The following is a 20,899-nucleotide window of genomic DNA, read 5'->3' on the forward strand; positions in this document are numbered from 1 at the left end:
GTGGATTGATTTACATGGAGCTATATGGTGTCAGCCTCTGAAATGTCCTCTGGTTTGCTGAGGTGTGTTACTGGTCCTGTTTGAGTACCAGTTGTGTTCTGGAAATTGCTGGGACCCCCATCCAGGGGTTCTACATCTTGCATCTACTGTCACAGCATGGGATTTAGCTGGTTTGTAGTAGACAGCAAGATTTTGCTTTGTACAGTGTCTTTTATTAAAGGCACCTCCAAATCAATAAATCACCATGTGCACCATTGACTACAGGGACTGCCCTAGAAAATGAGGAGACCGTGTGCTCCTGGGCTAAATCAGATATTTTCAGGCAATTATTTTTCTAGACCAAGTCAAACTTTGGCTTTCCTATTTGATTCTTCCTCTTTCCCTGCCTCTCAAGGGAGGAAATGTTTGTTACTTTTTTCAAAATCCATTGTAGGACTGGACACCCAAAATCATTAGCTACCCTTGAAATATTAGGCACAATGCTTGAATCACAGTCAGAGAAAATTCCCAGTTTGAGCTTGACCGAAGTCAACTGGGACTGATAGAGTAACCTGTGTCTCAGTGGGCAGGTTGAATATTCTTTGAAGAGTGTACAACTAACAAGCATGTAGTAAATATGTATTAGGGCAGTGCTCTTGTTTTAAATTATAAAATTTACAGTACTCCTCTACGCTCTATTACTAAAAGCCATTAAATGAACATTTTGGTTATGGCACCATCTGAAGTAAAAGCACCATGCTTTCAAGAATGACTTGGTTGGAAAAATTTTAATTTTCAATTAAGCTTAAAAGGACAAAGTGCAAAATTAACTAACTTGCAATTAATTTCAGCAGTAATTATGTAAAAAATTCCAGGCATATAGAAGATGAGAAGCATGGCATAATTAGTCACAGAGGTTTCTACTGCTGTAATTACAGTGATGAATATGCATGAGACTGTTTGGGGAAGGGAAGCACGGCAAGCAATTGTATTTAATGACAGTTTTAGCTGGCTCAGTTATGGAGACTGCTCTTTGTTTTAATCCCTTCAAAAGTGCTGTGACACTCCCAAGGCAGGGTAGTTACACCCCAGAGTGAGAAAATTGCATTTTAGAATCTGTTTTTCCTAGGTAAAGGTCTCCTAGGTCATCTGTCACTTTATGAGTCACAGGTAACCATTATGTTCCAATTTTACAGCTTGTGAAACTTCTGTGAAAAGCCCAGTGACAGCAAATTGCACCATTTATTGTTTGTGTATTTAAAATGTTCAAAGAGAAAGATGTAGAATTGCACAGGTGAGCATGAGGCAGAGAAGACATTAAACACAAGGCAAGAGTGACGGCTGTATACAGTGATATTAAGATCAGAGTCAGGCCTTTAGAATCCAAAGGTCTTTTTTTATGGGGTCTTTATCTATGGAAACAAAATTAGCTGAAAAATTAAAGAAAAATAGTTTGTAAAGGGAGCAAAGAGTCATGAAGATCGAGTGCGTGTCTGGTTTGGTTTGGGTTTCATTTGATATTTGCTATGTTAGTCTAGAATCCAGTGTGATTTGGTCCTTTTTTTTAAATTTTCTTTCCTAATTTGTGTTTAGTCAAGTTTTTACACTGAGACATAAGCTCATTAAGTCAGTCTCCATCTTTAATATGTGAACACTGTAGATGGCTTGTTAAAATACCACAGAGTGCTGGGGAGGACAGTACTGAGTTGCTCAAGGATAATTAAGTGCACCTTAAGAGTAAAACAATAAAGCTACCGCCTCTTTGATAGTAAAGAAAAAGTAAATAATTCATTAAAGTGTGTGTGTGTGTGCGCATGTGGAGAGCTGAGGGAGGGTCTGGCTGATGGAAGCCGAGAACTCCTAATTTCTGAGCCTAGATGACAGTTTTTAGCTCTGCAACTTTAGGTGAATTGTTTTATTAATGTAAGCCTTGCTTTTTTAGGTATGGAAGAGATATACCTATCTTGTTGAATTACTGTAACATTTATGTGATTTGTCTGTAAATACTTGAAGGAATAACACTATGAAAGAATTAGTATATTTAGTCATTTGCATTTGTACTATGAAGGAGTGGTAGTATATGGTTTTGTTTCTTCCTGCAATTTGTTTCAAATTGGGTAAACTATTGACCTCTTTTGCTTTAAGAATGATTTCTAAAATTGTTGCAGATGGTCTTGGGTGTGTGAATGGAAACATGTCTCAGCTATTACAAATGATGCTCCCTAGAAGCTTTTCTCCACCACATACTCTATACGGTCACACATCTTTTGTTTAAGTATACTCATGGAACATCATTTTACCTATTTTCTCTTCTTGCTGAGAAGTGTTTCAGTAAATTTGTCCTGCATCTATTCCCTTTTACCCTTATTGCCTTTAGCCTTTAGTTTCTGATCTGCCCGGTAATCTAAAAATTAGTCACTGAGCTTATTTTTTATAACCCATGGCTATTATAAATACTTCAATCATATCTCCTCTTAATAATCTTTTCTCAGGACTAAACAAATCATACTATTTTTTCCATTGATATTTAAGCCCTGTTTCCCCCATGCATCATCTTTGTTTCTCATGCTGTTCTCTCATCAACCTAATTCTGTCTTCAAATAAGCTGGACAGAATAGAATGCCAGTGTTCAAACATGGTTTCATCGGGGTTTTGTAGAATCATGCAATGATACGGTTAATATCCTTTGCTTATGATAAGCCAGTTTTCTATTAACCTTCTTTACCACTGCTATACATTAGATGAAGCTTCTGTCAATAAAGGTTCATTATCATGTGACACATTAGCTAATTCAGTGCCTTTTAAACTATGCTAAGCTGTACTAATCATTATTATTTGCCCCAAGTCTTTTCGTGCAGAATGAGAACTGTAAGTATGCCACCAAAAATCTCTTCATTTGTCCTTGCATACAATAATTATTTTGACATAGTGATTAATAATTATGTTTCTTACCTCTTAATAAAAATTTTAAAATACGTTTTTCTTTCTTTCATTGTACACATGCTTTTCATGTCAAGAATTGCACAATTCAGTATGACTAGTTCAGTCAGTCAGCCAGGGTCAAAGGGAAAATAAATGTTTCCACAATCTCTCTGGAAACAAAAAACAAGACTCCGTTTTCAACAAGAAGAAAATCTGGCACTCTCACATTCATTAGGCTGCATTTGTCATTGTGGAATAAACAACCTTTCATCAAGTGCGGCAATTTTCTTCATTCTGTAATTAAAGATATTTTTTGCTTAATTTATTTATATGAAAACTTGCTGAAGTGAAACCAAAATTTTTATAATGCCTATTTCAAAAAGAGCAATGAAGGTTCTGGATAAAGTCCCAAGTACTATAACATCTTGATTTACATCTGAAATGTTATGCAGAGTCCATCCACAGAGGAAAGCTATCCAAGTGTCCTCTACACATTAGAGGAGATGAACTCCTTCTTCCTATATGAATGCACGGTTAGCTTCTAATGCTTATAGAATTTATAGATTTGTCAATGAAGTATGAACTCCTACTGAACTTAGCAGTAGAATGGGATCATACTAAAAGTAAGATAAGATTCTTTAAAGGAGGAGCTCCATTCTCGTTATTAGAGAGTGTTTTTGGTCTTTTTTCCTGTTTATCTGAAGACAGGCTTGGTGAAGCCAAATTTGGGGGTTATGTGGTGTTTTGGGTTATTTGATTAGTAGGGATTAAAGTAGTGTTATTTCTTTTTGACTATAGGGCAGTATATACATTCAGGACTATCAGATGTCTCGAGGTACTTCCTAAGAGACTCCTAGACCTTTGTTAGCTCAAGAGGATCTGTTCCAGTGCTTCATTCTCCTTGCCATTTAGCAAGTTGCATCTGATACCAGAGCTACACGTGGGGATAGCAAGTTGTTGTGGTGCTTTGCCTTTAGGGGGTAAGAACTTCAGACTTAACCTGGATTGTAGATACTTAAAATTTGTAGGATTTTTTATATTCTTCGGAAAAACTTTGGGAAACTCTCCTGAGGACATAAAGGGTCCCTATGATAAAACCATCAGGGTGGTCAGGGTGACTGGAAATCTAAGGGCATGGAGGGATGTGGTGCTACTGCTGTTTATTCACAGACAAAGGTAGCAGCTCTAATTAATTAAACGTATGAAGTGAAGCTGTGATCTTCATGTTAGTAATTTGGGACACTTTCCTGCAGTGCTCAAAAGCCCTGTGTTTCTGCTGTTAGAGCAGGTCTTGTTTTGATTGTCATTTCAAACTTCTGTATTTAAAAATATTAAAAGCTTCTTTGCAATGTTTTCTTAAGCCTAAACAAACCTCATTCTTAAAACCCTTCTTGGTAGTTAGTGTCTTATGGACATCTGATAATTCATGTTGTTCTCCACCAAGCTCTGATTCATATTTGCTTTTTTTTCTAAGTGTGATGTCCCAGGCTGGATAAATACTTGAGCAGACACCTTGCTATAGCTGGATACTGTTGGGGTTGTATTTTTCGCTGCCAGTTAACATGCTGGCATGTTAATATTTTCTGCTGACACCAGAATACCTGTGATCCTGACCATCTCTGCTATTTTCAAGTAATTTTTAATTTTGATCCTGTCTAGCAGGGTTCATATGTTGCCTAACAGCGAGCTGAATAAGCATTCTCTGTCATTCAGATAGTTACTGAATAGTATCAGATCCAGACCAGAATCTTTTGGACTCCCCTGAAAAGCTTTCCATTTTCTAATGAGCCACTGGCAGCCACAGCCTTTGAATCTTTCCCACCCACTTAATATTTTCAGTGTCATATTTTCTGATCAAGTGAGATTTTTATCAGAGGATGAAAAGCACAAGTTTATCTTTTTCCTGGTGTTAATGCCTTCCAGATGCTTGTTAGTGTCCTGCTTATGTACACTAGCTTTCAAATGCAGCTTTTTTTCTTTTTCTTTTCTTGGCTTCATTTACTTCTCTGTTTTTCCTTCCCCTTCTCTTTCTCTGGCATTAGACAGTCTGTGTCTTGTGAACAGGAAGGCCAAATGGGGCTGTGCAATAGTTACTGTCAAAACCAAGTGCTGTCTTCTCTGCTTTTGTGTTTTATGATATATATAGATATAGATATAGATATAGATAGATATATATAAAAATATAATGTTAAAGATTTGGAGTTTGATTTACAACCAAGTACAATGTCTGTTAAGACCTCCCTGAAGGTATAACCTGAACGCAGTGAAGCTGCTGAGGCCACTGTTTGGCGAGACTTTCTTGCTGTTTACTCTGAGTTTATACAGCTTGCAGCTGGAAGGAAACATTAGTTTATATGTCAAACAATGGTACTGCAAAGTCAGAATAATAAGCAAAGCATCTCATGATGTAACTGCACAGATGCTTTCTCTGGTGCAACCAAGTATTGTGCTCCATCTTGGTTTGGACTGAACGTCTACTCAAATCCACTCCCATCTCCTTTTGCTTCCTAGAGCCAGGGGGTAGCCTACAGGCTCTTGCTGGAGTGGAGTTGCTACTGGTTTCTTCTATTTCTTCTCCTAAAAGCCGTCATTGAAGGGGCATTGAGTAGGTATGAATGGATGATGTGAAATGTGACCCTAGGAAGGGAATTATGTGACCTGACAGGTCTTGTCTGTCTCTGCTTTTTTGATTCTTTTTTCATTCAAGATCAGAACCTGCTCATGGTTTCTAAATTGTTAGTACACTATCTTGAACAAGTAAAGCTATGTGTACTGTATCAGACAACATCTCTTCTTCACAATTCTAGAAAAAAAGTAGGATTGGTAATAGTAATATACTACAGGGCAAGGACTTTGTACTAGCACTTTTTCAAAAATCAGAGCCATTAAAATACACTTGAATGATTAGACTAAATTTATAAACTAATTATAAACTTACACTATAGTATATCTCAATCACAGTTAAACAGTATTTCTTGCCAAGTATACCTGACTCTGCAGGCTCCATAAACCCTGCACTGCATCTCTTCAAGCCTTATTATTATTCTTGTGCACAAGCTGTCCATAGCACTAATCAGCATCCAGTAAAAAGTTGATGTGCACGTTCTAGCTGAGTATGTGTCTCTTCTTACCAGCCTCCAGAATAATGCTATAAAAATGAAATTCATCTGTCTGTCCTGTACAGCATCCCACATTCAGCTTTTTCCATTGAAATAACGTGCATTTTTTTCAGGCATGTAGGTCACTCAAGATAAACTGGTAACAGTTTTGCAATGTGTAACTTAGTTTCAGGGTTGATAGATGATAAAACCACAAGCATTTCATCTGCTGATTTTCATTTTAATTAGTTTACTTTTTGGGTTGATTTGTTGGGTTTCTCTGCCTCCTAGATATTCAAATGATTCTAAGGAATGTTAGTGGAGTATGCCATGGAAACTTGGATTCCAAACGCTCAGACTGGAATAGGAAAGGCAAAGGCACTCATGGCCTTTGAAAATTCTGTTTTCCTTCATACTTTTGACTTGAAGGTAGAGCATGCTTCTATGCTAGCAGGGAGCAGATACAACGTCCAGGCTCTTACCTACCTCAGAGCTCCAATTAACCTTTGCAGAAGACAGGACGGTGCACTTGCACATAAATGTGCCAGTGCAGAAAATATACTTGGTATGCCATTAGTTAAAGAAGTGAAGATAAAGCTGATATTACAGAGTCACAGAATTGTTAGGGTTGGAAGGGACCTCTGGAGATCCTCTAGTCCAAGGCAGGGTCACCTAGAGCAGGTGACAAAGAAATGTGTTCAGATGGGTTTTGAATGTCTCCAGAGAGGGAGACTGCACAAACTCCCTGGGCAGCCTGTTCCAGTGCTCTGCCACCCTCAGCATAAAGAAGTTTTTCCTCATGTTGAGGTCAAACTTCTTGTGCTTTAGTTTATGGCCATTACTATTTAAATATTGGAGACTGAGTATGTTTGAGTCTTACTGGTTGAATTTCACAGTTCGGTTAACTTTTCCATTAAAACATTATTTTGTTTTAACTTTCAAGAGTATCCTATACTAGTCATTAATGGCATGCAGTGGATCACACGGCCACCAAAGACACAAAGCCTGGACGTTTTATGCAGTTTATACTGTTTATGAGTGGAACAAGGTGAGACTACAATTTCTCTTGGGAGTTTAGGGGGAAGGAGCAGGCTATGGTACAAGATCAGCGGCTGTTATCTCCAGCTTAGGCACCTTGCTTGAACTGGGACTAGAGTCTGGGAGGTGTGTAGTTGTCATATGTCTTGGCAAGAGCACCAAGAGCATGTTAATGCTGTGAAGGTAATACTGTTGTTCTTTCTTTGAAGCACATTCTTGATTTATTTTATAAGCTTGGTCTACCAAAGAGCCTTTTAGTGGCTGCAACTTGAGATTTTCATTCTGCAGAGCGGGTTTGATGTAGTGGCTGGGAAGAGGCCAATAGTAGTGGAAGCCCCTAGAACTTTCAGGGCACCAGGCTCTTCCTGAGTGGCATCTTCCTGTCATAAAATGTTACGAGAAGTGTATAGTAACTAACTTCTTGGCAGGGTCCTTGATGGTGACCCTCCATTTACAAAGGAGAAAGAGGAGAAAAAAAGAAGTAACTGAATCTCTCTATTTAGAGAAGAAGACTTTATTATGAGAAGGTCCTTCCTTTTTATGTTCTGCCTCTGCTCTGGGGCCTAGTGTTTGGCTGTGAATTAATTGAAGTACACCACTGTTCTTTTGGGCTATCACATGTCCAGTAAATGCTGCACAGATCAATGCTGGAGTGGTCCTGAATTACATTTGAGTAATACTTTAATTTCCTCCTTGGGCTCCATCCAGCTGCCAAGCCTGGACCTTTTGTTTCTGTGCTTTATGGCAGATTTTGCCTTTGCAGGTTTTTACATTGCTGCCAAGTTAATTTAAGAACTTTAGTTGCCATGACTACTGCTAAGTATTTCTTAGTTCTCTGCTTATTTGCTCAGTTTGCTGCTTTCCTTTTCTTTGTGTGTGTGTGTGTGAAGTGTATGGAGTAATTATCCTACCCTGCAGAAGATAAAAAAGGATGGCATGTGAGAGGTGAGGCTCTTGATCTTCAGGCTGACTCAGCTGCTCTTTTGGAGCAGCTGCAGACTTGAAAGCGCAGCTCTTGTGGCGCATGGTCAGGATGAGGGGCTTAAGTGTGGGGAGGAAGGCACGGGTAATGCACTCGTTCTGATGCACTGAATGAGACATGCTAGCACTGCTTCTAATTCTGCTGACTAATACTGTCCTGAGTTTTATCTTGCTGGCTACTTGTATAGACTTATAACTATATATAGTTCCAAGTCTTAGCTTAGCTTTGCATTCTTGGGAACAATGGCCATCATCTTGCTCAGAGCCTCTAAAAGTGCATTATACAGAGAAATCTTGTTTCATTGCTTAAAGCTCAAGTTGTTACACTAATACCAATTGTGATTTTTTAAAAAAGTTATATACATATGTGGGTAACAAGTTCTCCATATGAAGATGTCCTACTCTATTTATGCAGGCAAGGTCATGACTATATTTTCAGTCATCTGAAAGAATAGGCAAAGACAGAGCACCCCCTGGTATTTAGACTTCTGATTAAGATTTGAAACACTTAGATTTTTGAGGAAAATGTAGTTCTTGTCAGTACAAAAGAGCTTGTGAGAATATCCTGAGAATCCAGGAACATCAGTGTCTAGTTTTCAGGTGGGGATAGCAGGGCAAAGAGCCAGGCAGATGTGGAGAAAATGACCTGAGAGGTGACTTCAAAAACTGGAAATAGATCCATTCTTTGCTTCAACTTCTTATATCAAAGACTGTTCTGATTGCTGTGGTTCTGGTCTGTGGGTATTAGGGGCACTCATAATTAGCAGAGAGTTAAACAGGGTATTTCAAGACAGGACATCTGTGCAGATACACGTTGTCCAGATGTGAAGCCACTGCCATTATAGGCATACCTGGAAAGAACTTCATCCTGCTGCTTTCCCAGAAATTTTATCCATTTACCAAGTACCTGGTAAGCAAAGATGAATTCATATTGTATTCCTTTGGCCAATTCCCATAGATAAGGTCTCTTCAGTATGTGTAACACCTCTATTAGTGAATCTGTCTTCCATGCCTGAAACAGAGAAAGCCAAAGCAGAGCAAAAACACACCTGGAATTCAAATCCTTGTCTCTGGTGTCTAAAGGAACTGTGAAGCTTCTTTGGGAGGGGAACAGTGGTAACCTAGCATGAAACTTCATGAAGTCAAGGTTCTGTGTTGTCTGAGATGGATCTTGTTTGTAATTGAGAAGGGCAATGGGGAAAAAACATAACTGGATTAGAAAGGACATCACTAGAATAAAGAGCATTCTGAGAGTTCAGTGCACAAAATCTGTGTAAGACTTGTTTTAGTGGGACATAAAATCATCAATGATGAGAAATATAAGAGTTTTGGGAGACCTAGGATGCCCTAGGAACCCCAAGCACAAAAAGTAAATAATGTGCAGAGGCTCTGCCTGGTCTGTATTTGATTTTTGTTGTCTTTACCCTTCCAAGCTGCAGCTCTGCACTTTACCGGTTGGAATTTAAATGTGTTGTTACAGTAGCATCTTTGTTGGAGATGGACCGTGACTCGTGCTCATTAAGGCTACAGATGTCTGCTCAGATTATGTATTTCAAAAGCTTTTTCTCCAATGAACTGTGAAAAGCCAGGCTTGAGCAGAGGATTGTGAAAGATAAAATAATAGCCTCTCATCCCTGTGTCTGGCAGAATTAATGCAGTTACTCTTAGGTCTTTTATTGAACTTTGAGACAGAAGATTTGTTCACAGTCAATAAAATAGCACTCTGAGCACAGCCTGTTACATTTCCTTTATCAGTCTTTTCTTAAATTATTCACAAAGCTTTTTACACTCCAAAAATCTCTAATCTGTGAATTCAGCATTTCCTGGATACTAGGATTTAATAGACATAAGTGGCATTGATAAACTGTTTATATGTGGCACAATTAGAAAACAGATCTTCTTAAGGGGGGGAGGGAAGCATGAAAGAATAAATACTCCACGAATTTAAATTAAATTCGCTTGCTCACTCACCTTTTTTGTGAATTTTGCACTTAGTAGCACAGCAGATGGAACTTTTTAAACCTACCTGGATAATACCTGCTTCTCCTGGGAGAGGATAGCTGAATTATCAAGAAATTCAGTTCAGTTACTTCTGTCACATGTAAACATTTGCTGAAAGTTACTAGAGCAGAGCTAAAGAGTCATGGCTTTTGTTTCCTTTAGTCATGCATGTCCAGATGAAAGTTTTAAGGTGTTTTCTGTATCTCACTTTCTCCCTATACAGTGTGCATAAAATGGATAGAGGTTCCTCAGGCAGTCTCAGCTCAGTACCCCTCATTCCCTTACACACGTCTGTATATTTACCAGGCTCTGCAAAAAAACCAGAACGTTACCATGGAGGTGTAAGAAGTTATTTATTTCAACATGATCAGATCTTTAGTAAGATGAAGCAAAAACGTGATGTAAAAGCCTCTTGTATGCAAAACTGCCTCATAGTTCTGCTACTTCTGTTTTAGCTGTGCCACAGAGCAGTTTTCTTGTGAGAGCATTACTTTGGAAGACTGTTAAGGGCAGTTCATTTCTTTGCCTCTGAGTGGACAGTGCCCTCTCCAGGGCTGCAAGCCAAGCAGTGCTGATAGGCTCAGGTAATTTTACTTTCATCTTTTGCAGGTTTGGATTTACTGACTTTGCTAGAAAAGAGGTTGGTCTTTTGTAGTATAAACTATACCAGAGCAGAAGCTTGCAAGTATGCTTACCATACTTGTAAGCATAGTTTGCTAAGGGAGCATAAGATTATGTCTTCTTGGACCAGAAGTCCCACCCATCGTAAGGTCGTTATTGTGGTGGAATAAGACTGTTTCAATGATAGCTGAATCTCTCTAGGTAGAACTCCATCTTTGATATGGTCTATTCCTGTAAAGTTATAGAGACTATCCATGTTTAGGGAGCTGGATTCTTTGAATGGGGAGAGTTTCTCTGTGCAAATACTCAACACTGCCTGGGGCACAAGAAGGAGCACTTAGCAGATAAACTAGATTCTTCACAGGAAGAATCTCAGTACTCCTCGGTGCAGCTTCATGTTAAAATCGCATGGGATAGAATTGGCTGGACTGGTAGAGATACTAATTCCAATCCCAAATGCATTATTGCTGTTCAAAGAGTGCACCAGGCAGCACTATTCAAAACAGCACCTTCATGGCTCTGCTTCTGGTTCATCGATTTCCACGCAGATCCGTAGGCGTGCCCTTAGGTTGTTCTTGTTTTCAGAGAGACAGTGAACTAAATGGGAATACAAGGAATGGATCTAAAAACCTGAACAATAATAGTTACTGGTAAATAAATGATGTTTCATTAGCCACGGTAATCCCAATCTCCAAAACAGCATGTTAACTGCAAATTTACCCCAGATCTCTGCACAATATATGTGTGGTTGTTGTATGAAAAGGACTGTAAAACCAGATAAAAGAGATGTCTTTCACACTGTCCTAAAGCTGGTCATCAGATCCCATCTGACTTTTGACAAAGTACTTCTTCAGCAGTCTGGTTAATCCGTTTGGATTTATGGAATTGTTTGGTGCAGGACCTAGAAGATACTATCCTAAACAGGTGGATAACCTTTAAAGTTTAGAAAAGAAGTTTACATACTTCTCTCATTTTTCTTCCCTTTTAATAAGATGGAGATTATAAAGGGAAGGGACTGTGCTGCAGAATGATCCCATGGTAACTAATTAGATCTCATCAAGTCTGCAAAGGCATACTGGTTTCAGTCTTATGCCAATGCACTGTAAACAGTGAGCCAAGGTGAATGGGAGTCTTGTGGTGTTTTACTGGGATGTCATAATATATTTACCTTCCTTGCACTAAAGACTGCAGGTAGTGGTATTCATCCATGGATCAGCCCTTGCAAATAAACTTGTTGATGTTTGCATAAAAATGATCTGCTTGTCATTATACTCCCTGTGCTGGCCCTTGTCTGTGATACGTGACCTGAATTCGTTTCTCAGCTGTTGAATTTAAGGGTGTATTAAAAGAGGCACAGTAATATGTGATGAGCTGTAATTAAAATTACTAATGCATGTCAATTCCCTTCCTCCCTTCTGCTTTGATTTACATTCTTCATGCAGACTTTGTTCACTTTGCTGAGTGAACCAGAGACCTACTGTTGACTGGTAACAGTGATTTCTGCTTTCTCTCCAGCACAGTTGCATGGAGAAATAAATTTAGTAAGGATCCTCCCTGAGGTGTTACACTAGGTATCAATCAAAGTCTGTGGCTTGCAGCTGTCCTGCAGAGCTTTGGTCTATGGTTATAGTGGCATCATCAGTAAAACACTTCTATTTGAGTGCTAGTTTTCATAGTTGGTAGCAGGATCAATAATCACAGAATCATAGAATGGTTTGAATTGGAACGGACCTTAAGATCATCCTGTTCCAACCCTCTGTCATGGGCAGGGACACCTTCCACTGAACGAAGTTGCTCAAAGCCCCATCTAAACTGGATGTGGATGAACCCTTCCAAGGATGGGCCATCCATAGCTTCTCTGGGCAACCTGTTCCAGTGTCTAAATATCTGTGCTTTAAAATAGATATGTTTAAAGGATTTGCCATTTTATGTTGTATTATCTTGTTAACTAATGTGGAAGTTATTTTTAGTGATGCTGGAAATTGTGATTTGTTTAACCATGGAAGTGAACTACCAAAATCAAATATTGAGAGAGATACCTCTGAACAATGGGTGCTTGAGGAAAGCTCTTCTATTATGCTGGACACAGTCAATATTTATTTAATTATTCTGTTGCTAGAGAAATGTATTAGTGACTCTTTTGCAATTCTGAATGACAAAAAAGCAGTTTTGGTTGATAGAGAAAAGAAAGGAAAATCAAGATTTACTGTCCCAGCCTTCTGCAGTAGGAAATTAAGAATTTGGATGGATCATGCTCTTGTAATTGTGTGGATTTGGGGTTGGGTTGGTTTGGTTTGCTTTTTACTTTTCGTTTTTCTTGAGGTCGAGGAATGTCAGAATAGCCTGATGAGTCCATAAGGAATTACGGCCTGCACAGAAATGGAAATTTTTGCCCAAAAAAGAAAATCTTACTCAAAGGCTGCATGACCTTGTGAACATGGGGCTGAAATGGTGTCAGGGGAATGCAAAGTAAAAAAAGTGGATATCAGACCTTCTACATCTCTGATTCTAATGTGGTTTGTCAGGTGCAGCTGAGGTACTGTGGTTATGGCTTGAACAGGGTTTTTCACCTCTGGAAACAAAAGGTAATGACTGATAGGTAGGGATGGGGAGATGCTCCCACAATAGCGCGCATACTTCCTGCTATGGTGTGCATTTTTCTCTTTCTCAGTTTGTCTCTGCCTATTAGTTTATGTGCTGGCACTTACTGTGAATGAGGATGGACTGAGGGACAGCCAACCAGTCTCCTATTTGCATGCATGTGCTTTTAATAATCCAATCTTTCACAATCCAGACAAAAGAGGAAGACCTGCTTTTGTTGCACAGTGTGTTCGCAGGAAACACAACACAGGTCAAAAGCAGTTTTATATTGAAACAAATCTCAGGCTTCCTTTTCCTTTTGTCTTACAGAGGCAGGCAGCGGCCAAGACTACGTGACCTCAGAAAACCAACTGCTTTACTACCCTAGTATTACCTATGCCATCATTGGTAGCTCTGTCATTTTTGTACTCGTGGTGGCCTTTCTCGCCTTGGTCCTGCACCACCAGCGGAAGCGCAACAATCTCATGACGCTGCCGGTGCATCGCCTGCAGCACCCTGTGCTTCTGTCCCGGCTGGTGGTCCTGGATCACCCACACCACTGCAGCGTCACCTACAACGTCAACAACGGGATACAGTACATGTCCAACCAGGCCTACCACAGGCCTGTGGATCTGGACTCCCCGCCATCCTACTCGGAGGCTGTGCTCGACCAAAGGTATGTACAGGAGGTAACTCTGTTTCACACTGGTGGTTGCAGCTCTGTTAAGCTGTGATGCTGCTCCCCACTTGTTCTTATTACTGCTTTTGACAGAATTCTGGTGTTGCACTTCTGTTGCATGCATAGGGTGAAATTTCAGGGTAAATTTGAGCTCCTCCTGTATCTGAAAAATTCATAGTCCTCAGGTCCTTTTACTGTTACTGATATTGAAGGGATTTGAGGCAAACTTTAAATCAGGTTCTCTTAGCACATGTTGTTGGTAGTAGAGATTTTGAGGATGGTAGGAAAATGCAAAAGAATGTATCACTTGTCTAGTACTGATATCCTGTGCTAGTCTGGAGTCAAAACATGAAAACTGAATTTGGAGTTTTGCTAAAAAAACAGCTATGTTACAGGTCATAGCATTAAAAAAAAACCAATCCCGTTCATATACGGTAAGTATATAAGAGTGAGAGAGTTCTTCAATTCCTCTATAAAGAAATTGTATCATTCTTCTGCTCTGCACTGCTTTACCAACAGAAGAAAAGAACGGGACTCTGAAATATAAAGCACTGTTCTTATTTTAAATAGCTGAAAGTGCTTTGAAGTTTGGTGGGTGGGTCTGGTTTGGCTTATGATGTTTTTGATGTTTTTGTAGTTATGACACTGGTTTTATTTGTAGGGAATTAACCCTCATTTTAATCTCTGTCTGTAAAGTCTTTCCCAACAAAAATCCTAGACTGACATCCTCCCTACATAAAAAGGGTATGGTACAAACTTTAATGATCCAGATTGTTCACTATCACCACGTTGGTATTTTTTAGTATGAACTGTGGGATCTAAGAATAATAAATTTACATTCCTATTCTCTGTTGCCTTTGGCTGCAGAACTCTTGTCTTAATGTTGACTTTCATAATAATTATTTCTTTTCATTAGTAAGGACAACTAAATGAGCAGCTGTCCAGCTTGTAATCATTTCTCACCTGAGCTGATACAAACCATGAGCAATTTCAGAGCTAATTGCTCCCAGGACCTGTTATCAATCTGCTCAACCCTTCAGTCCTTTTATTTGTTTGCTATCAGAACCACAGAACAGTTTTCCTGAATGCAGTACTCATCTTGTCTGTGGCTACTTAGCAGTCGCTCTGTATGTGGTCTCACGACAGCAAAAGTGATTTGTCAGTGTGGAGAATTCAGTTTGTTATTTATTCATAGACTCTAAGCCATTAATCTCTGTCACTTAATGGAGGTTTCCTGGGAGCTTAAGTCTTGTGTTCACATCATTATCTGTAGGTGTAAATCCACCACTTACGATATTTCTTTCAAAGTGCTTTCTCTGGTGTAAATATTATACAGAAAAATTTTTTACCTCTTGCAACTGTCTTTGAGCCAGCTTTGTTGGAGGTCCTAACTCAGAGTGTGGATTGTTAAGCAGGATGTAATTAGTTATGTTGCACCTTGACCAGAAACCTGGGTTCCCAGGGACGATGTGGATATTTTGAAATTACCTATAGGCAGGTCTGAGATCTCCTCATATGTGTCATAATTGAAAAACTAAGAAATACTGTTTGTTTTTTTCATAATTGGAATACTATGTGCTGTCTTCTGTACCACTGTTTTCAGTAACTTCTTGCTCTGTTGTGTATCTTACAGCAGACCACCTTGGTTTGACCTTCCTCCACCACCTTATTGTTCTGAATCTGAATCCCCTAATCAACCAGATCTTCCTCCTTACCGATCTCGGACAGGAAGCTTGGCCAGCACAGACACCCCCAGGGCAGAAAGTCCTCTGGGCACATCTGACAGTGGATGGACAAGAGACATCCATGGCAGCATGGATGGCCACAGAACTCTTCTTGGGAGGACAGTAGATCAGAGCGATTCTCTGGTCAACCATGTCGCTGAAAGAGAAGTGTAACTGCTCCAGTGTTTGGGACGGGCAGGAAGGCTTTTACTGTGTGTGTATGAGTTAGTCTGCAGTGGCTAATAGGTTTCAGGGGGACATGTGCCTGAATGATGACTTGATTTGAATTCACACTAAGTTAGTATTTGAATTCAGCATTTTGGGCTCATCAAGTACAGAGGGCTAAACCTGGAGTCACATCAACTCTCCATAGTATTTCTGTGAGCAGGTTCTGGTTCAGACAAATAAGAGAAACATCAGTACTGTGTCAAAAGAACTGATGTGATGTATTTATTGGACTGCTTACTGTATATGAATGTATATATGTATGTGTATAATATATACAGAAGTTCCACACAAGAACTGTGCCAGAAGGACTCTTGTTTTCAAACTGCCTCCCATCTTGTCAACATGTGAGCTGTTTCTTCTTACTGCCTGGTGCCAACTGGTGGTCAATGAAGCACGAGAAGCAATCGTTCTGCTTGGAGATCTGATGCCCAATGCCAGCCCCCTGGCAGTGCTCAAATTGCAGATGTCCTACTTGACCCCTCTCTTCATGGCCTGGAACATTCTCACCATGAAGCAGTTTTAAGCTTGTAAGGATGCAACAACTGTAACTGAGCAAACAAGGTTTTTTTCACAGATGCTAGTATCTAGGCCAGATTTGCATGGGTTGTCTCAGCAACACCACAAAGGTTTATCTGTCAGACTTCAAGGCTGAGTACAGAGGCACTGAAGCTTCTCAAAAACACAGCTCAAGACTTCTTTTTCTGTGTGGAAAAACAACATTACTCCATGTATTCCCTCTTAAAAAAAAACCAAACAACCCACAACTAAATAACAAAACAAAGAAAACATCCGAATTATTAAAGCTAAATCTTCAACACCAAAACCAATCTGAGGCAAACACCCAGCACAGAAAGCTTTAAGTTCAATGGCTAGTTTGTTATATCAGTAAAATATCTGAAAGTAGGTCACTTGGTGGAAGGTGTTAGGCTTGTTGTCCCTGTCTTTAGTGTGTGTAAGTACATGCATGGATATTCACGTGTAATACTATGTGTAGGTATGTATGTAGTGCATCACATAGGTTTAGTTCTGCTACTCCACAAGAACTCTAGATGTCAAAGTTTCATTTTTGATGATCTCATTTTTTATGGAGCTTGCATTATTCATGTACATTTGGTTGAAATTCTAACTTCTGCAGAAAACCAGGATTATTTATGTCTTTTTGTCCTAACTCTTGGAATGATCTCCTGTCGAGTGTGTTTCAGTGCACCTTATTGAAATCACCCATGTGAAAGCATCTCAGAGGTAAGGGTATTCAGAGTGGTAAGAGGGAAGAAGCCATGAGTTTAAATGCCACTGCAGTGCTGTGCTTGTGCTCCATATACAGAAAACAATGTGTCTTCCTCTTGTCCAGGCGGAAATTTGCCATGAAAAATTATTTGTGTTTGTCTATCCTGCATTTCCCACTCCTTCTATGCAAAAGAACCATGCCATTAAGCAGCCTTTGCTGTTCCAAGGAAATGAAGGAAGCAGACTGCCCACACCTCTTGCTTTCTTCTTCCCATCTTTCTAAGGTAACTTCTTTCACCCAAAAGTTACATGTTCAGAACCCAAGAATTTTTGAGCTGGAGTGTAGTAGGGGAACGATTCAAATTCAGTCTCAGTTCCCGCACGTACACTTGAATTTTTTGGTGGTTTTTTTTTTTTTCATTTCCAGTTCTGAGGTCTACTGCCATGTTATGTAAGAGGCAGGGGCTGGATAGATTTACAAGCCCAGGTACCAGGACTGAGATGATGTGAGGGGAAGTATTGGAGAATTGTAATGCTGATGGGCTTGGCTGACTTTGGAAGCAGATTAATGGCAGCCTGTCGTGATGTCTTGTTGAAGTTGTTGCTCCTAGGTTCTTGTAATGTAATGTACAAGATTGGGTAAGATTTCATCCTTGCTGGGAACTCAAGCATTTAATTATGCTGCTCTTCACCAAGCAGGATTTGGCTTATTAATGACTCCATCCAACATTGTAGGCAGACTGTTGTCATTGTCACATAGCAGACAGTTATTCTTTATTTTACAGGTGCATCAAACTCAGGTACATGAATAGTTAATAGTACAGGCAGGTGTAGGGATGTCTCCTGTGACCACTGGGCCCTGCTGTCCCTCTTGCCTTTCATTAAGATTATGTTTGGCCTTTGTAAGACAGCTATATCAGAATGAGGTATCAGAATTAACCTTGGATGTTCTTCGATTGCAATTTTAAATACTTTATATTGGACTTGAAAACATGCCATTGTAGAGTTTGCAGTAGTTTCATTGGAATTAGATATCTTTTTTATTTTAAAGGTGCCTAAGGCTGTATTAATGAAACTAAATCATTGTGTCCAGTATCCCTCAAACAAGCCTTCCATGGGGAATTACATTTCACCATGTGTATTCTAAGACACCAGTGTGTGTTCAAACCAAATATTTTGTCCCTATGGCATTTGAAAAACATTGCCTTGCCTTGCTAAGAAGTGGGAAAAGAGTGAATATAGCCTGCTTCTCTGCCTTCTGTGTCAGTCACTTTTATATATGTACAAATATATATATTAAAAATACTCTTTCAGGTTGTATATATTCATGTAACTTTTGCATTAAGATAGTCCATTTGGACTTTACAGAGAAAAAAAAAAAGAAAAAAACATTCTAAATGGTGTGACATTTTCCCTTCTAGCTAAGGGAGTATTTATCTTTGTATAGGAATCTTCTAGTTTTTGAGAACACAAGTTATAAAAGGAGATCGTGCCTTTCTGTTTGAATGTTGATTTGGGAGGCTGTTAACTACATTTCTGGGTGTTGTTACATATCATTGTCTAGAGATCCAAAAAGAGCAACAAATCTTGTCTTCCTCTTCATTATTATTCATGGGGACCACTGAACTTTGAGGATGACAGAAGTTCAGTACCTTGCTCCAAAAAGACATGCTAAAACTTGGGGTGCTTGGTCTTACTCCAGGTTTCTGGTTTGCAGAACAGGTTTGCTAGCTGGTTGCTCTGGAAATTGCTGTAGTATTATACAGGAGTTGTTTATGATATGTCACTTTTAGTAGTGTTAATACAGCATTACGCTGCACTAATCAGTGGAATCTTTGGGAAATCTGCTGATTAAATTAAATATTTCATTGACAATCAGTAGCTTTTCAGCATTTAGGCTGAAGTTAAATGTTCATCCAATACCACATGGTAGGATTTCTTTTCAATAGTGGGTAAAATTGGAATTGATCATCCTATTGTTTGCAGTTGCTCTTAACCTTTTAGTTTGAGGTTAGTTGTCCAACAGCTTTCTTTTTTACGTAATATTTAAACAAGTGGATGTTATTTCAAAGACCCATTCTTACAAAAGTAAAATCAATTAAAGTTTTCTTCCAGAACCAAATTCTGTTTCCACATCTGTACTGAATGGTGACCACTGTTGAGTAGTCCTTCTCAGCACAGCTGTTAATGTATTTGAACAAAAGAATTTGAAGAAATGACTACTGGAGGTAAATAAAGAAATGTGGATTAGCCTGTTGGAAATAAGGTTATTTGAAACAAATAAGTAAATAAATTTCAGGAGTTTTGAATGTCTGTAACCTCTGCTGAAATCAGTGCTGTGTATTTAAAATTAGGCCATTAATGTTTCTGCTTGATAGTAATCTGAAATTCCTTGTTAGGCAAATTACTATTTACCTCTGGTATTGGAAATGGAAAACTGACAGTAATGCTCTTAAAAGAGAGCCTGTGAATAATTTTCCTGGCTCTTCTCTGCAGTGACATACACAACAATACTGACTGCATTGCAATTTTTAAATAACTCTGCATTCATTCTTACTTTCTTTTTAAGTCAAATCAGTTTTATTTACACCACTTCACTTTGATACAGCTAATAGGGCCCTTGTGATAGATTTAGAAACTGAGAGGAGGAAAGAGATGACTCTTATTTTAATTAATACTGCAGCTTGTTAATCTTGTGCTCTTTACTTTTTAGACATCTTAGGAAAGACAAGTGGTTTTAGCAGATAAGAAAAACTATTAATGATGAAAAGGATGGAGGGACACTGATTCTGATTTTTAATGAATATTTAAAATTGTATAAATGAAGGAAAAATTTAATGCTGTATTTTTAATGTGGTGATCAGATGACAAGTACTGTCTTTAACTGTTGCTTATTGGAAGTTACTTTGCATATAATGTCTGTAATTAAAACTGTAAGACAAGGGCTTTTCTTGCAGTTCTTAATAGATCTGAAGTATTTTTTTATTAACACAAGGTTATATTACACCCATGGACTAAAATGTGGACTGCAGAACGAATTTGAATACTGTGCTGGATTCTGCCTTAATGTATCCCAGTACAGGACAGTGGCCTTCATTTGTCCTTTTTTTTTTTCCTTCTGATTTGAGGGGCTTTGTCAACTTGAAATGGAGAAGTTATCTAAGCGCTTTAAGGGAAGTTGTATGTCGAAACGTAACCTTGTCTTAAACTTTTGTAAACTGGAAATCTTCAAAAATGTATTCTGTATTCCTGAATAAAATTGGTGTTTTAATACTGTTCACAAGTGAGCATGTCCCCTCATGAAGCCTCAGTTGTTTTAGTTTTATAGCCTCCTACGTGAGGCTTCTTACAACTTCTTTTGCATTCCATTTTAGGTTTTGTTAAATCTTTGTGGGTTTTAAATATGTTCTTAAAACGAAGGTATGTGGGAAACCCACATGTACCTGCCTGTATAAAAATATATTATACAAATGAAAATCGCTTAATTACATAATTTCTCATTTTGCCGTTCTGTTTGTACTACCAATGATAAGGCATCTGAACCAGTTGTGTTTTGTTGTCTGCTTTGTTGCAAAGCTCTAGAGGCTTCAGCAGAGATTTGTGCTCTGTGCTGTATACAGATTTACTAACACAGCCGAAGGGCCTTCAGCATTCACTTCTGCCTGCCACTTTCCCACCACTTACGTTCCCAGCACAGCGTCTCTGTTTATCTCCAGGTCTGTGATCCACGTGTCAGACGTGTGAGCCAGATTCAAGTTGAGATGCTCTGTGGAGGCAGCGTGTCTGGCTGCAGTTCCATGTCAGGACTCTTTCCCTGGCAG

At 39.0% G+C, this 20,899-nt stretch overlaps 1 protein-coding gene across 6 annotated transcripts in view; it reads left to right on the top strand.

Moving 5' to 3' along the window:
- The window catches only part of LDLRAD3 (low density lipoprotein receptor class A domain containing 3), a 109,815-nt gene extending 89,258 nt beyond the window's left edge, over window positions 1-20,557 (top strand). For 4 of the 6 annotated variants that reach the window (XM_064657764.1, XM_064657765.1, XM_064657761.1 and 1 more), the window contains exons 5-6: window positions 13,551-13,896; window positions 15,533-20,557. In XM_064657764.1, coding sequence (XP_064513834.1) covers window positions 13,551-13,896; window positions 15,533-15,797 — 611 coding nt within the window. In that variant the 3' untranslated portion in view covers window positions 15,798-20,557. The remainder of the gene's footprint in view (window positions 1-13,550; window positions 13,897-15,532) is intronic. The other 2 variants (XM_064657763.1, XM_064657762.1) reach the window with 1 other exon arrangement.
- The last annotated feature ends 342 nt before the right edge of the window (window positions 20,558-20,899 follow it).

This window comes from Pseudopipra pipra, chromosome 6 (assembly GCF_036250125.1).
Source record: "Pseudopipra pipra isolate bDixPip1 chromosome 6, bDixPip1.hap1, whole genome shotgun sequence".
NCBI lineage: Eukaryota > Metazoa > Chordata > Aves > Passeriformes > Pipridae > Pseudopipra > Pseudopipra pipra.